Source organism: Toxotes jaculatrix, chromosome 16, assembly GCF_017976425.1.
Source record: "Toxotes jaculatrix isolate fToxJac2 chromosome 16, fToxJac2.pri, whole genome shotgun sequence".
Lineage (NCBI taxonomy): Eukaryota > Metazoa > Chordata > Actinopteri > Toxotidae > Toxotes > Toxotes jaculatrix.
In genome coordinates this window covers 23,403,009-23,417,205 of record NC_054409.1, presented here as the reverse complement: position 1 = coordinate 23,417,205, position 14,197 = coordinate 23,403,009, and the positions used below count along the sequence as shown (strand labels likewise).

Genomic DNA, 14,197 nt, shown 5'->3' with positions numbered 1-14,197 from the left:
AAAGTCAGTCTCATAATTTACCCACAGATACCCCACCATTGAAAAACCAACACACACACACACAGTGACTTTGCTTCAAAATTTTTGTGTTTATTTGGAAATTAACAGCTTAAAATAAAAACAAAGACAAACCAGTCAAGTGCTCACGGTAGATGCGCCCTGAGTTCTGCATTCAACTCCGCAGGTCGACCCTGAAAGGACAATGCAGATAGTAAACTGAAAGTTTACACTCACATCTCTTCTACACCAAACAGCAACAGCGAGGTCTATATTTGGAAGATGAATGCCAAAACCCTCATTTAGAAGTTCATAGTTAATCTTCCCCAAACATATGAATGGGTCAGATGGGTAGTGATTGATATAATCATTGGGATGGACATTCACTATACTAGATAAATAACAAAACTGCAGTACATACGTTTATGGCGCGTCCACAAAGCTCATTTCACTGGAACCCCTCTGCTTCAGCTGATCTGTAAAAAGATTTACAGATGTTAACAACGTATTAGTCATTTAACCTCACAACCGTGTGCCCGTTTAGCGCGTTTGTGATATTGCACAGAATACACCGAAATGTTGTACAAAAACCACGCGTTAGGATAAAAGGACGTACGCCGAATTAGAGAGATGCTGTTTAAACTCCAGAAAGTGTCTTGAACCGTGTTCTGTTCCTTATTTATATTGATAAATACGCGCACTTTTACCAAATCACATTTTTTAAAACTGGAGTTCGGCGTGTCGCTTGACTCGCACACTAGCTAAAACTTCTTGACCACGCGGTCTAATTGCGATGTTGGGTTTACCACATAAAACGGGCTAATTGCGCTGTCCATAACACGTTAACACCAAAAACAAGAGAAACAAATGACTTAATTTACAACACACTTACCTAATTAACGTACAAGCCTCCCCACGTGTTGCTATACGACTTCAGAAAAAGTCACTGAACAAAACCTCGTTTAAAGATCACGCTCAAAATACAGGAGCAAGTTAGCTAGCTACACGTACCGACTGCACGTATTTAATATGCACAATCAAACACTAGCAGGTAAAAGTTAACTTTGCTCATATCATTTGACTGCGTTCATCCAACATGCTACACATCTACTCTCCGCCCAGCTTCCGTTTTTCTTCTTCTGGCTTTTTGATTTTTAGCCACAGACTGTACATAAAAAAGTTTTACCGCCACCTATGGTTCCGGAAGCACAGCGTTACAATGTGCCGCCTTTGCCTCAAAGTAATAAACATTAAAGAGGAACTAACAATTTTCTACATTAAAGTTTCTTCAGAAAAAAAAAAGTTGTATGAGGTCGTTTGCCTCAGAGATGCCACCAAAATGGTGGCGTGTGGAGTTAGAAAGAAGTGAACTTACCACAACCCAGTGACACTCCTCCTCTCTGACTGAAGATAATGGCTCCAAGGTACATCAGTTGCCTCTGGCATAACACACCTGATTCTCCAACCGAGCTGAGTTGCATTGTGGGTAATGTAGGAGCCACATTGACGGGGAAGAAGAATGTGTGCAGTGAAAAAGACAATATTTCTGCTTCTGCTGCATCGATTTGGATTCTTTTTGTTTTAATCAGGTCCTTTAGCTTTGTCTAAAACACAAAGGCCTGATGGGTATTACGTGTTAAGTTAAACTTCTGATGAAATTAATTCATTTTTCAGTCTTTTTTTTAAATGTTATTCATAACCGAATTACTTCCTATCAGCCTTGGACGGGCCAGGAAACTATAACTTTCTCTTTGTTCTTGCTTGACTCAAGTTAATAACAAGTGTCAGGAACAACACTTAACAAATCTCATTTATTTTTCAGTTAATGGTGTTTCGATGCACAGTAAGCATGTGACTAATAAAACAGAAAACAGCACCAGGAGAAATGTGTACTTCTGCCAATCTAGCCAGCTATTCTGAACAGTGCTGTCTGTGTGTCTGTCTGTGTGTGTGCGTCTGTGTGTGTGAACATAATGCATTATGTGTGTGCATTCATCTTTACAATTGCATTTAGGATAAAACCTAATATTGCCTCTACTCATTTTCATTGAAACAATTTAGCCTAGCCTTGGTTAATAATTAACAGTTTGCAGCACTATAAGCCACACAATATTAGCGCTCACAATGATTACAAATACTTGTCAAAGTAAATATCAAAAGATACATGTTCTGCTCTGTTCGCCTACTGTAAGCACAAACGAACTGATTACATCAAAATTACAGGCATTCTTTTCAAGACCCGCAAAATAGGAAAGAATAAAAGAAAAATAGAATAAAAATGGAAGAACAGAAGTTTGGAGAAAACAGATTTGATAGAGCCTTGAAGGGAAAATAAAGTGAAGAGACGTTTAAATTCCTGTTCAGCACTACCTTGCTCAGTCTTTTCTGTCCATCACAGCCAGGTGAACGAGTGTGTTAACAGTTCTGAAGGCAGATCCATCAGAGGTGGGCTCCTCTGTCCATTTGTCCTTCAGTCAGTAGGTGAACAGTGCAAACAACTGTTCCATGTTTATTATTCCAGCTGGCCTTAGCTTGGCTGGGGCAGGGGAATCCGTCTGCTTTCAGGACATTGTTCTGCCTTTTGATGAGGGAGACAACCTGTTTCCCTGCAGGTGAGAAACCCCAGGGGTCCGAGACACAGCGCAGAGTAATCCATGCCTCTCTGCCCCAACAGCTGGGGCGGGTTAGAGGGTGGAGGGCCTTAAGACTGCTGGGCCTAGCAGTTGATGGAGGCACAGTCTGCTTTGGCTTTTCCTGCGGAGCTGATTATCCTCATGAGGCAGTGTCCGAACTCCTCCAGGATCATCCTCTCTGCTTCAACCTGAGGCTGATCAGTCAGTTCTGCCTTTTTGGCCTGTTCCAGCAGACACTCGTACGTCGCCTCCAGCACCTCCTTTGTTACAAACGTATACGGCAGCCTGCGGGGAACGAAAACAAGACCTTAGGAAGCACATACATCATCCTTCATGTCGTCAGACACGACTGTCTGATAGCTGAGGTGGTTAGACCAGTTGTCACTTGTAAGTTGTTTTTTTTTTAGTGTTGGTACAAACAGTTTTATCTGTTTATTATTTTTCCACACGGGGCTCATATAACACCTGCAGAGGAAAGCTCATACATTACCTCCCGCCTCCACTTGAAACCACAGGTGTCGTCCGCATGAGCAGGTCTGAGATCTGTGACGACAGCTTGGTCTTGGCTGCAGTCTGCTGCTGTACTCTCACTTCTGCTGCGTCGGCCAAGTGCATCAGCGTCTTCCTCTCCGGGCTCTCTTCGAAGTTCTTGCAGCCAATGCATTTACAAATGGAAGAGCACATGATCTTCGCCTTCAAGTTGGAACAAAGGAAATAAACAAATGTCAGTATATTAGTCAATCAGAAGTGAGAAAAGCAAAATACATTTACACATAACGGCTCCTGCAAACGGTGCAGTAAGGGAAAACCCACCTCGTAGCACTCGCAGTAGTTCTTCAGGCAGCCCGACCGTTTGCAGTTGCAGCCTTTGCTGTGTCGACGGTCTGACTCTCCCTCTTTTCCTTTGCCAATTTTAGGTTTGAAGGCCTCTGGATTTCGATCCAGACACGTCTGTGAAAACAAATTTTCACCTTAATTCATCTGCCCGACACGAAGCAGCTCCAGACAAACAGCTCACGCACACCAAACTCCTTCCTTACCTTTATAGCTTTGAGACGTTCTGTTTCATGTTCTAGGTTATTGAAGCAGTTATTACAGTTGCAGTTATTGCAGAACTCTCCATTTGCAAAGCAGTCACAGTATCTGGAGGAAGAGAAACAGAGGTCTGCTGAATAAAACTCTCTGAATAAGACTGTGAGTTAGCAGCTTATTTCTTAGTGCTCTCCAAACGCAATGAAAAGTGGACTGTCATCTTTTGTTATTTTCCCCAGTACTTAATAAAATACTATGGATACAGCTGAAAGTAATGATTACTTGAATTATTGATTAATCCATTAATGATTTCTTTGGATTAAGATTAATCTTTTGGTCCATAAGATGTCAGAAAAAAGAAAGCTCAAGCTGGAATACTAAAATCGCTTTTCTGACTCTGAGTCATTCAGGTTAATATCATTAAATTCACACTGAAGAACCAGAAACTCGTCTAATTTTGGCTTTTTTGAATTGAAATGAATGAAAAAATGAATTAATCTAATTCTACACCCTTTCGTCAAACACATACAACAAATTAGTCTCAATGGCAGTCTCACTTACAGTTTGAGACACTGTGACTTGGTGCAGTTGCACGGTTTCCTCGGTCTTGAGGTTGTTTCTGCTGTTGACAAGCTGTGAGCGAATGAAAAATTTTGCTTAGATTAAACTGAAATCATTGCACACAGGTAATGACTTGGTCTGTACACACAATAAATAAGAAAATGAACGTCCCCTCTTACCCATTAAGTGGCAATCTGGCCTGAGTCTGGATACCTGTGGACGCAGGGAAAGCAGAGCTGCTGGCGGGGGTCACAAATGGTGACTGCTGGAGCTACAGGAAGGCAGAAAACACAACGGAAAAGTCTCAACACATGCACAGAAGATAGAAAACCCCCACAACAACCCCACACCAAAAACCCCACTAACCTGTGTAACATATTGTGCTGGTACAACGGCATAGCCCACGTTCCCGCCTCCAGGAGCTGGTGCCAGGACGGTGCCTGGAGGGAGGTTGGTGAAGTTGGGCTGGATCTGGGGTAGAGGAGTTGCAGGCATGATCAGGCGTTGCTGGGTCTGAGTGGTGGTTACTACCTGTGCTGCTGATGTCAAGGGCTTAGGTGCCACCTGCAGGGAATACAATCCATGAATGCAGCTCAGAAGAGATTCCTCAGAAAGCTCTGTCTGAGTAAACATAAACAGGATGTCCAAAACAAACAGGAAAACAAAGGTACCTGTTTCATGGTCTGTGCTGGGACGATGGGGACAGACATCCTCACTGCTCCTGTACTGACCACCATAGGTTTAGCTGTGGGATGTTAATCATCATAAGTTACCACAGAGGAGTTTCCACATTTGCCTTTGATAAACAACATTTTACTACCAGATAAACTATGAAAAGGTCAGTACATAACTCACCTGTCTGTATGGAGCTGGTGCTGGGACCACTGGGCTGTCCTGTGCTGCTCGCTGTGGTCGCTGTGACGAGGCGGACGTAGTGAAACCTGCTTCCTGGCACCTGAATCTGCTGCACATTTGGCTGGGTGGCCAGTGGGATGATGGTCTTGAACTGGGAGCCGCTGACTCCTCCCACAGCCACAGACTGCACTGGTTTAATATTCTGAAAATGTTCAGATTAAAAAAATATTTGTCTTTCATTATGGAAGTTGAAGAGCAACAACAGGGAGGAGGAACCTGATGCAGAACAACATCAAAAAATACTGAGGAGAAGTAAGATTAAACATAGCACAATTTATGCTCTGTAAATAGCAACAGAGTGCAGACATCCTTCACACAGTCGGGAAGCAATAAAAACACACACACTGAACTCAAGTGTGCTTTACTGCGCAGCTGTATTTATATATATATACACATTATCAGTGGGGTGGCATGTGACAGTAGCTACTGCTGAGCCATGGTATAATGGCCCTGCTTAGGAGCAGGTGACAGGGCTTTGAGTATCAAATGTCAGAGATGAAACAGTTGATTAGTTGGTTAGTTAGCTGCAACTAACAATTATTTCTATTGTTGATTAATCATTTGGTCAATACCATATCTGAAAAATAGTTTTACAAAGTGCAAGTTGACATGTTCAAATTCCTCGTTTGGTGCCAAAGATATTCAGTTTACTCGCTTGGAAATTGGAGAAAAGCTGCATATGTTTGTATTTAAGTGACAGGAACAACTTAATTTTTATACATTATTCCTTGAAAAATGACTAAAGATATTACGGAATTATTAAAATTAATTTTCTTTCCACTGACTAATTGTTTTAGGTCTAGCTGATCAGCAGAAAATTCAGATAGAAGACAGAACAACATCTGTTTCTAGTCTATAATTGGTGTTACCTGTGTCGTGCTTTGGCTGGTGGCCACCTTGACTGGAGATGCCGATGTGGACTGCTGGACCGTAAGGATCTGCTGGCCAAGTGCTACATTGACAGGCAGCGCTACTGACTTCTGAGAGGCGTTGGAAGTTGGGGAAGCCACAGATACCACAGTTACCTGATAAAGACAAAAAGAGTTTTAGGCACCTGCAGATTGTCAATATTCAACTAAAAATCACAGAAAAAACGGTGGGAAAACGGTGTAAAATTTACCTTGCTGGGAGTCTTAAGGGGTGAAATAGCAATCTTTTTGCCCGGGATGCTCTGTATACTAGTGTTGTGGGGTTCAGAGAGACCAAGGGTCCTCGCTGGCATCACTGGGGAATTCTGTGTCAGGACCCGTCCTGTGAAAACGCAACATAAGATTTGAGAAAAGGTATAATTACACCAGAAACAGCACACAGGAGAAAAGCTGACATCACTGTATTTAATTATGGGTTTGAAAAATGTAGTGTTGATAACAGACCACAGCAACAAAAAGTCAGTGGTGTACAATCATCACACAATAATTGTGTAAATACACTTACCAGCAATAACAGGAGGAACTGATGTCTGAGGAGTTAGGCCTTTGCTATTGACAGTTTTTGTGATGATAAACTTGATTGGTGCAGCTGAGGATGCTGGTGTTTTCTTAGCAATCTGAGGAGATAGTCAGAAAAATTAAGGATGTAAGGATTTATGGTTTTGAACATCTTTTGTAATATTCGAAATAATATCAACATCCATTCATTCATTTGTTACCTGTACAGCCTTCAGCTGCTGGGCCTGTAATGTGGTCACCTGGTTGCCAGCACTGCCCACCACCGGCTTCAGCTCCGACCTCCCACCAATGGTCACCACTTTAAACTGCTGAGTTTGAGACTTGTTGTCTCCTGAAGTCTGTGAAACACCAGGCTTGCTGCCTGTGTGGGGTAACTGCAGCACTATAGGCTGCCCCGACTTTCCTATTGCTGTAACCAAGAGCTTTTGTCCTTCCTGCTTGATGACCTGGGGCGGAGTACCAGCAGACTTGGCTGCTTCCGTGGCTTGAGACGAGGCCACCTTGTTGAGAATGATCTGGTGGTTTGCAGGAGAGATGGTGAACGGAGCCGTGAGCTTCTGTAACCCACTTGTAGAGACACTAGTCCCAGTCACACTATCTGTAGTTTTGGTAGTGGCAATGGAAGTAGCCATGGCTGGTTTGAGTGTAAGAAGGGGTGACGACGAACTGGAAATTGAGATAGGAATCTGACTTCCTGAGCTGATGCTGAGCGTAGAGTCTGTGGCTGTGTTTGTGGTTAGAATCTGAGCGTGTTCTGTTGAAGCGGCATCTGAAGACAAGCTAAAATTTTCTGAAGCCACGGGTGTGTCCGTTTCCATCGGGACTGATGTGTCATCACTGGTCTCCGACTGGACCGTGGTGCCGTCCGGTTGGGAGTGAGGGACGTCCTCTATGGCCTCAGTATCCATGATCTCATCAGGAAGGAGGCTGTTGAGCTCTGGTGACACCACATCCATGCTTGCAAAGTCTCAGCTCTCTGTTAGTCTTAAAAGAGAAATGCAATTAATTTCATTGACACTGTGAAATGCAGCACATTTTTCAGTTGAACACAGGAAAACATTGCAGTGAAGTGAGGGACATCCATTCATTTAATCTAATGCAATTCTTTCTTTAAAAAGTTTAAAATGATCTGTTTGTGGTGACATTGTTGGAAATGTGTACATTTTATATTTATTACTAAGGTCATAGTTACAAATGGTGTACTGGACTGTTGTTATTTTTTTTGTATGTATGGGGCAGAATATTTGAAACACATCTCAGTATAACGCACTGCAGTATGAGTGTTTAAAAAAAACAAAGCAATCAGATTATGCTGTCGGCCGGTATTAATGTTCTTTAAGCAGAAGTGCCAATGTGTTGTGATGCTCTGAGACAACAAAGAAGTTGAGAACCACCTACACAAGGCCATTTTAGGACCAAGGCGAAAGAACTGTTAAGGAAAACTGCTTTAAATTCTGGAGCACTAAACATTTACGGTGTTACTTTGTAGAGATTACGACACGCTTGGCAGTAATAGAAAACGCTGCTGTATATGGTTTGGCCGAGGCATAGTCTGAGGTCTAGTACTGGGCTGGCCATTGCGCTTGGTTTTATCACACAGACCTGGCAACCCTGTCAGCGACAGACAGCCGCGTTTAAAGGGCTGGCCCCCGCTGTTGCGGTCCAGGCAATAAACAAACAAGCCAGGCAGTTAAAGCTAGCGGGTTAGCAGGGTTCACAGAAAAAAAAATGCCCGGTCTGATACCTGTACGTTAGTTTTCAGTGATCACGTGACATTTAATCAATACGGAGGTGTGCACGAGTCGCGTCTGAGTTCTAGTAATTTTGACAGAGGCTGACAGCTGATGCCGGGTTAGCTAGGCCGCACCGATCATCTCAGGCTTATCTTTGTCCTGCCGCACTCTACTCAACATTAATCCACCGAAGCGCACATATGAACCCTACCCGCCCCATACCACACATACACACACAAACACACCGCTAACTGTTCTCATTGTTTCCACGTCCCCAGGTGAAAGCAACCCACAGAAACTATGCTGGGCTGCACTCATTCACGCAGAAACACCCTCACAAGTTGTCACGGTTGGGGTGAAGAGTGAGGAAAAAGCGACAAGCTGTTTGCTCGCTGCGTTACTATTTCAGGCCGGGGTTGGATTTCGAAAGATCCGCCATTTTTACCTCGTCATCAGCTCAGTTAGCTCCCCGGCTAACACGGTGCTATAGAGCACAAGGGACTGCATTTTAATATAATTTAAATTAAGCTAAAACACTTAACCGCAGAAAAAGAGCAGTTACATGAGAGCGGAAGACAATACTTGCTGGTAACCGTGAGCTACTAGCAAGTGAGAAACTCTGACAACGTAAACAATGCTAGCTTTCAATAATTCCTCCCTGTCACTTTAGATATCCACCGGGATTATAACATTCAATGCAATTTAACACCTAATACAACTGCACCTTTAGCTTTACATAACAACACGTATAAGTTGTGTTTTGAGGCTACGGTTAAAGTTAGCGTGGCTTAACCAGTTATAAGTGACACATTTTAGTTAGTAAACGTCGTCCAAGTGTAATGTTTGACTCAGGTAAGACACAAGACCGGTTTCTAAAACAGAAAGCAGTCAGAGATAACAATAACTTCAGAGGTAAATAACATGGAAACAGCTAAAAGCGAAGGTAACTGACTTGTGCTGTTATAATTTTGACAGCACACCACACATACACGGAGCAGTTATCGCGCAGAAGTCACATCAAAACAACTGTCAGCGTTCAGCTAACTTAGCTTTTACTTTTCAGTTGCAGTGAGCGAGACAGTTTAACATTTGTATTCAGTTATCTGGTAGTACACACCAAACTTTGTCTCAGCGTGCAGTAGGCGATTAGTCGCAGGGAATATCCTGGCCCCAGCGCTCTTGATCAGTGTATCCCCTTAGCTTTACCATCATCATTATCATCATCATGAGCCTCATCAAGCCAGCAGCCCAGCGGGCAGGACAGCTGTACTAGCAAACTTGCTGAGCTTGCTAACCCCAGCTAGCTAGCTACAACATTATACCTCAACATTTAAACACATTCTCAAGTGTGGGGCTTTCTACTGAATGCAGTGTGGTGAACTCCAGAGTAGGACAGCAGATAGTCGACCTTACCGGAGATTTTTGCGCTGTGCAACGTTTCCAGATAAAACGAGGAAAGGAAAAAGCGATTGTTCAAAATACCGCGCCGATCGCCATTCCTCCCTGACATTTCACAGGCCGGCCACGCCCTCCGCAGTCTACGTCATCTCTGCGTAACATTTAAAGGTGCAGGATAACATCACCACAAGTGTCAATGGATTAAAAATGTCTACTGGGTGGATCGCAACAGCAGGGCCAGCACTATCAACGCAAACGTCTGTCGCTTATAGAATTACTGAGTGATGAAGGTACACCGTTAGTCGGAAGGCCGAGTGTTAAAGATTTCCTATTGGCTTTTGCTCTTTCAAAAGGAATTGGCGCGAAAAGTTTATGCTACGTCATCAGGGGGCGTTTACAAACAATGTTGCTAATTTAGCGTCTTTGTCGCTGGATTTACCAAATTTTCAGACCTTTTAACGACTTTTGGAGAGAATTTGGACTCAAAGTGGTCACAAAATGTATATTGCATGGTCGACGAAACCGAATGAAAAATAAGATTTATCAATCTGTACAACAATTTGTGCATAATTTACCCTCAGATCTTTAATCCCAGCCTCACAAATCTGATTTTTGCTTTAGGAAATCCTCCAGTGTATATAAATGTCTAAAACACTTGTGGCATTGTTTTGTATTTATTTACAGGTTGTTAAACTTGTGTGCATATTTAGGAGGACCAACCGAGCTCCGCGCACTGCAGGATACAGACCGGCCGGAAGGCTAGCTTGATCCCCTCTTGGTAGAGGAAGCCGCTGTTGTTGACACTTGTCGGGCGACAATGGCGACCGAAGTGCGGCAGGAGCTCGCACAGCTAATGAATTCAAGTGGATCTCACAAAGATCTCGCTGCCAAGTATGTAACGCATGTTATAAAATAATATATTACTTGTTAACTATAGCCACACGCCCATTTAAATGTTGATATACACGCTATGTTAGCTAGCAGTGAGGTAGCTATGATAGACTAAGCTAAGCTAGCGGTAGCTAGCCACCTAGCTACATTAGCCATACAAATAGGTTAACGTTAGATAAACGGAAGCAAACCGCATTTGTTCTTGTAAGCACTTTATTACAGATTTTCCGTTTAACTGTAACACCACGCGCCCTGTCCACCATTAACGTTACTGTTAGTTTTTTATCATAATAGTACATAGAAGCAACTGTTCTGTAGCTACACAGCTGATGCTAAACACAACATAGCTTAAAAGGAGTCTGAACTTGGCTGCTCAGCGTATCCCCGGTGTCCTGTTGTCAGAAGGTGCATGTGACCGACTATGATGAAGAAATGTCCAGGACTTTATTCTAGTCTCAGTCATCTATCAGTTAATAGAGTGATGTATTTTCTAACCTGTAAAATCTTTTGTAGATATCGACAGATTTTGGAGAAGGCCATTCACTTTACAGATGCAGATCAGCTGGAGTCCTTGAAGGCTTTTGTTGAAGCAAGTATGCTGTGCCCACGTTCTTTTATGTGATCACTTTGATTTCTGCATGCTTAGTACATGTAAATTTAATCAGAATATGTTATCATCATGTTTCTGCCTTGTCTTTTACAGTGGTCAATGAAAATGTCAGTCTTGTCATCTCAAGACAGCTGCTCACTGATTTCTGCACACATCTGCCCAACCTGCCTGACGCCACAGCCAAAGCAGTGTATCACTTCACCTTGGAAAAGATTCAGCCACGGGTCATCTCCTTCGAGGAACAGGTAAATGCCCCGACACACTCTCATAGCCCCAGTGAGCATTTGTTGTTTGTCATTCAGTCAGTTGCATTTAAGTGCAGTCATTGAAATGTATAATTAATTTATGTTCTTACATTTCTTCAGGTAGCTTCAATTAGACAGCACTTAGCAACTATTTATGAAAAGGAGGGAGACTGGAGGAACGCTGCGCAGGTTTTAGTTGGTATTCCCCTGGAAACAGGACAAAAGTAAGCAGTGATAATATCTACATTTGAATATTTCTTGATCTTTAATGTGTTTGATAATCCCATGTCTTTAAATGCCCTTTTGTGTCTCTCCTTAGGCAGTACAACGTCGACTATAAGTTGGATACATACCTGAAAATCGCCCGTCTCTACTTAGAGGATGATGATCCAGTGCAGGCAGAGGCCTACATCAACAGAGCCTCGTTGCTTCAGAATGAGTCCTCTAACGAACAGCTGCAGATACACTATAAGGTACACAAGTCCCTCAATGATTTCATGGCCACATACTGTATCTGCTGTTGCTGCTGCTTACAGTTTAACGCAGCTTTATGGGAACCTTGCAGTAACCAGCACCTGCAGTTGTTTAGATAAGTGTTTCCTGCTGTTTTCCTTCGTAGGTGTGCTATGCAAGAGTCCTAGACTTCAGGAGGAAGTTCATTGAAGCTGCACAAAGATACAACGAGCTGTCGTATAAGTCAATTGTACATGAGAGTGAACGTCTGGAAGCACTGAAACATGCCCTTAACTGCACCATACTGGCTTCTGCAGGTACCACCAAGACAAATGTGTTTACCCTCACACTGTTTAAATAAGGTCAATGACAAACTTCTAATAGTTGCTTTACTATGTGTCTCATACCAAAAATATTGTTTTAGGCCAGCAGCGTTCCCGTATGCTGGCCACCCTCTTTAAGGATGAGCGCTGTCAGCAGCTGGCTGCCTATGGTATCCTGGAGAAGATGTATCTGGATCGGATCATCAGAGGGAACCAGCTGCAGGAGTTTGCTGCCATGCTGATGCCTCACCAGAAGGCCACCACAGCAGATGGTGAGTGGAGATAACTGTCTTCACACAGCTTGAAGTTGTTGATAAGTTATATGGATCACCAGCCAGTGATGTCCAGTATATTTGCTGGTTTTGTTCCCGCCCTCTCTCTCACGCTCTTCTGTCTCAGGCTCCAGCATCCTTGACAGAGCAGTGATTGAACACAACCTCCTGTCTGCTAGTAAACTCTACAACAACATCACTTTTGAAGAACTAGGAGCTCTGTTGGAAATCCCCCCAGCGAAGGTGAGACATGGATTGACAGATGTAATTTGTTTTGATCTTTGTTTTCCATTTTGTACATGGAGATCCTAGTTTCTGTTTTTTTTTTTGTATCCAGGCTGAAAAGATTGCTTCCCAGATGATCACTGAAGGACGCATGAACGGCTTCATCGACCAGATAGACGGCATCGTACACTTTGAGAGTGAGTAATGACAGCCGGTGTGTTTTTACTGGATCTTATTGTTTAGTTCACCTCCACCAAAAATGTAACGAGTGTCAGCCACACTTGCAAGACCTTGGTGTTCAGTGTCACAGGTAGTCTGGTCTCCTACTTCATATTTCCTTTTTCCTGTCATATTGGCAACATTGAGAGAGAAGTTAACCGAGAAACCAGCTCACTCTCACGACGTTTTTTGGCAGCCAAACAAAGCTCACGGTAACAGACAGGTTTTCCTTTCACAAACATTCAAGGATGCTCACGCAGCATTAGGGAAATGTTTTTTATATTAGTGCAATGTTTTCATTTGATTGTGTGAAGTTAAATCATATGTTTTTTATATTGTGATAAAATAACTATATATGTGTGTCTATCTGCGGCCAGTAGAGGGCAGCCTCTTCAAACAGGAGTGATATGAGACAACATAAAGTGCATTTCCTTCAAAGTGATCACACACAGTCACACACAGAGTTTGAACATGTAAATTTGTTGTTCAAGTGTCATGAAATGGAAACGTGTTTGATTTCCTGTCTCCTGTTCTTTCCCTTTGTCTCTGGCAGCCCGTGAACCCCTTCCTACCTGGGACAAACAGATCCAGTCTCTGTGTTTCCAAGTCAACAACCTCCTAGAAAAGATCCGCCAGGCTGCTCCAGAGTGGGCGGCGCAGGCTATGGAAGCCCAGATGACCCAGTAAACATACCCACCCTACTCCACTAAAAAAAAAAAAAACAAATGTAAAAAAAACCCAAAACAAAAAAGAAATCCCCTTAGCTGCTCCCTCAGCCCATCCTGAAGTTTTGTCTTCCTGCTCAACAACATCACCGCTTGAGTCCCAGTAATGGAAGCGCCCACGGAGAACCCTCTGGTATCACCATCACTCGTTTGAAATGTGTTTGCTAAACTTTCAGAGCACTGCATTATTACTTTTGTTCAGGAGGATAATAGTTCACTGTTTCTCAGTATTTCAGATCTGTGTCTGGCGTAGATGGACTCACAGGAGGAGTCTTATGTAACCTTTGGGTGTGACTTTAGATACGATTCTTCAGATAGTTGTCATGTCACGTCATGGGTCAAAAAGAAGTAAAAGATACAAACAATCGGTCTATTCAAGCTTTTGCGTTCCAACACATTCTTCTGTTTTTAACTTAACATAACCAAACAGAAATATTTGTTACGTGGTTCTTGATTTATTGTGTCATGTTCACCTCTCGGTCCACCGCCACCAGATTTCAGCAAAGAAAATTAAATT

At 42.9% G+C, this 14,197-nt stretch overlaps 2 protein-coding genes and 1 long non-coding RNA gene across 5 annotated transcripts; 1 reads left to right on the top strand and 2 right to left on the bottom strand.

The window, feature by feature from the left end:
• Positions 1-69: 69 nt before the first annotated feature.
• Positions 70-1,660, bottom strand: LOC121195410. Its single transcript, XR_005895478.1, has 3 exons — positions 890-1,660; positions 419-473; positions 70-191 (listed from the first exon to the last, which is right to left on the bottom strand). It is a non-coding gene; the product is annotated as an uncharacterized LOC121195410 (long non-coding RNA).
• A 133-nt stretch (positions 1,661-1,793) lies between these two features.
• Positions 1,794-9,850, bottom strand: lin54 (lin-54 DREAM MuvB core complex component). Of its 3 annotated transcripts, none has more exons than XM_041058850.1 (14): positions 9,733-9,850; positions 6,787-7,570; positions 6,573-6,684; positions 6,259-6,389; positions 6,008-6,163; positions 5,079-5,280; positions 4,895-4,968; positions 4,590-4,787; positions 4,403-4,494; positions 4,224-4,295; positions 3,671-3,773; positions 3,444-3,581; positions 3,121-3,323; positions 1,794-2,915 (listed from the first exon to the last, which is right to left on the bottom strand). In XM_041058850.1, the coding sequence occupies exons 2-14, from the start codon at positions 7,540-7,542 to the stop codon at positions 2,714-2,716; spliced, it is 2,439 nt and encodes an 812-aa protein (XP_040914784.1). In that variant the 5' UTR covers positions 7,543-7,570; positions 9,733-9,850; the 3' UTR covers positions 1,794-2,713. The 3 variants fall into 3 exon arrangements, with proteins under 3 accessions (XP_040914784.1, XP_040914785.1, XP_040914786.1); XM_041058851.1 differs by lacking the exon at positions 9,733-9,850 and adding an exon at positions 9,437-9,565; XM_041058852.1 differs by lacking the exon at positions 9,733-9,850 and adding an exon at positions 8,565-8,658.
• Positions 9,851-9,874: 24 nt separating this feature from the next.
• cops4 (COP9 constitutive photomorphogenic homolog subunit 4 (Arabidopsis)) lies at positions 9,875-13,728 on the top strand. The gene is made up of 11 exons (XM_041058853.1): positions 9,875-10,007; positions 10,428-10,608; positions 11,122-11,201; positions 11,312-11,463; positions 11,584-11,687; positions 11,783-11,936; positions 12,083-12,233; positions 12,341-12,511; positions 12,639-12,754; positions 12,849-12,933; positions 13,509-13,728. The coding sequence occupies exons 2-11, from the start codon at positions 10,535-10,537 to the stop codon at positions 13,640-13,642; spliced, it is 1,221 nt and encodes a 406-aa protein (XP_040914787.1). The 5' UTR covers positions 9,875-10,007; positions 10,428-10,534; the 3' UTR covers positions 13,643-13,728.
• The last annotated feature ends 469 nt before the right edge of the window (positions 13,729-14,197 follow it).

Excerpts from the sequence above, each read along its gene's own strand:
- lin54 (XM_041058850.1), bottom strand. The coding sequence starts at position 7,542 with ATGGATGTGGTGTCACCAGAGCTCAACAGCCTCCTTCCTGATGAGATC. Across the intron at positions 4,296-4,402 it reads GCCAGATTGCCACTTAATGG|CTTGTCAACAGCAGAAACAA; the intron begins GTAAGAGGGGAC and ends ATTCGCTCACAG. Across the intron at positions 3,582-3,670 it reads AACGTCTCAAAGCTATAAAG|ACGTGTCTGGATCGAAATCC; the intron begins GTAAGGAAGGAG and ends TTGTTTTCACAG.
- cops4 (XM_041058853.1), top strand. The coding sequence starts at position 10,535 with ATGGCGACCGAAGTGCGGCAGGAGCTCGCACAGCTAATGAATTCAAGT. Across the intron at positions 11,464-11,583 it reads TCATCTCCTTCGAGGAACAG|GTAGCTTCAATTAGACAGCA; the intron begins GTAAATGCCCCG and ends ACATTTCTTCAG. Across the intron at positions 12,755-12,848 it reads TGGAAATCCCCCCAGCGAAG|GCTGAAAAGATTGCTTCCCA; the intron begins GTGAGACATGGA and ends TTTTGTATCCAG.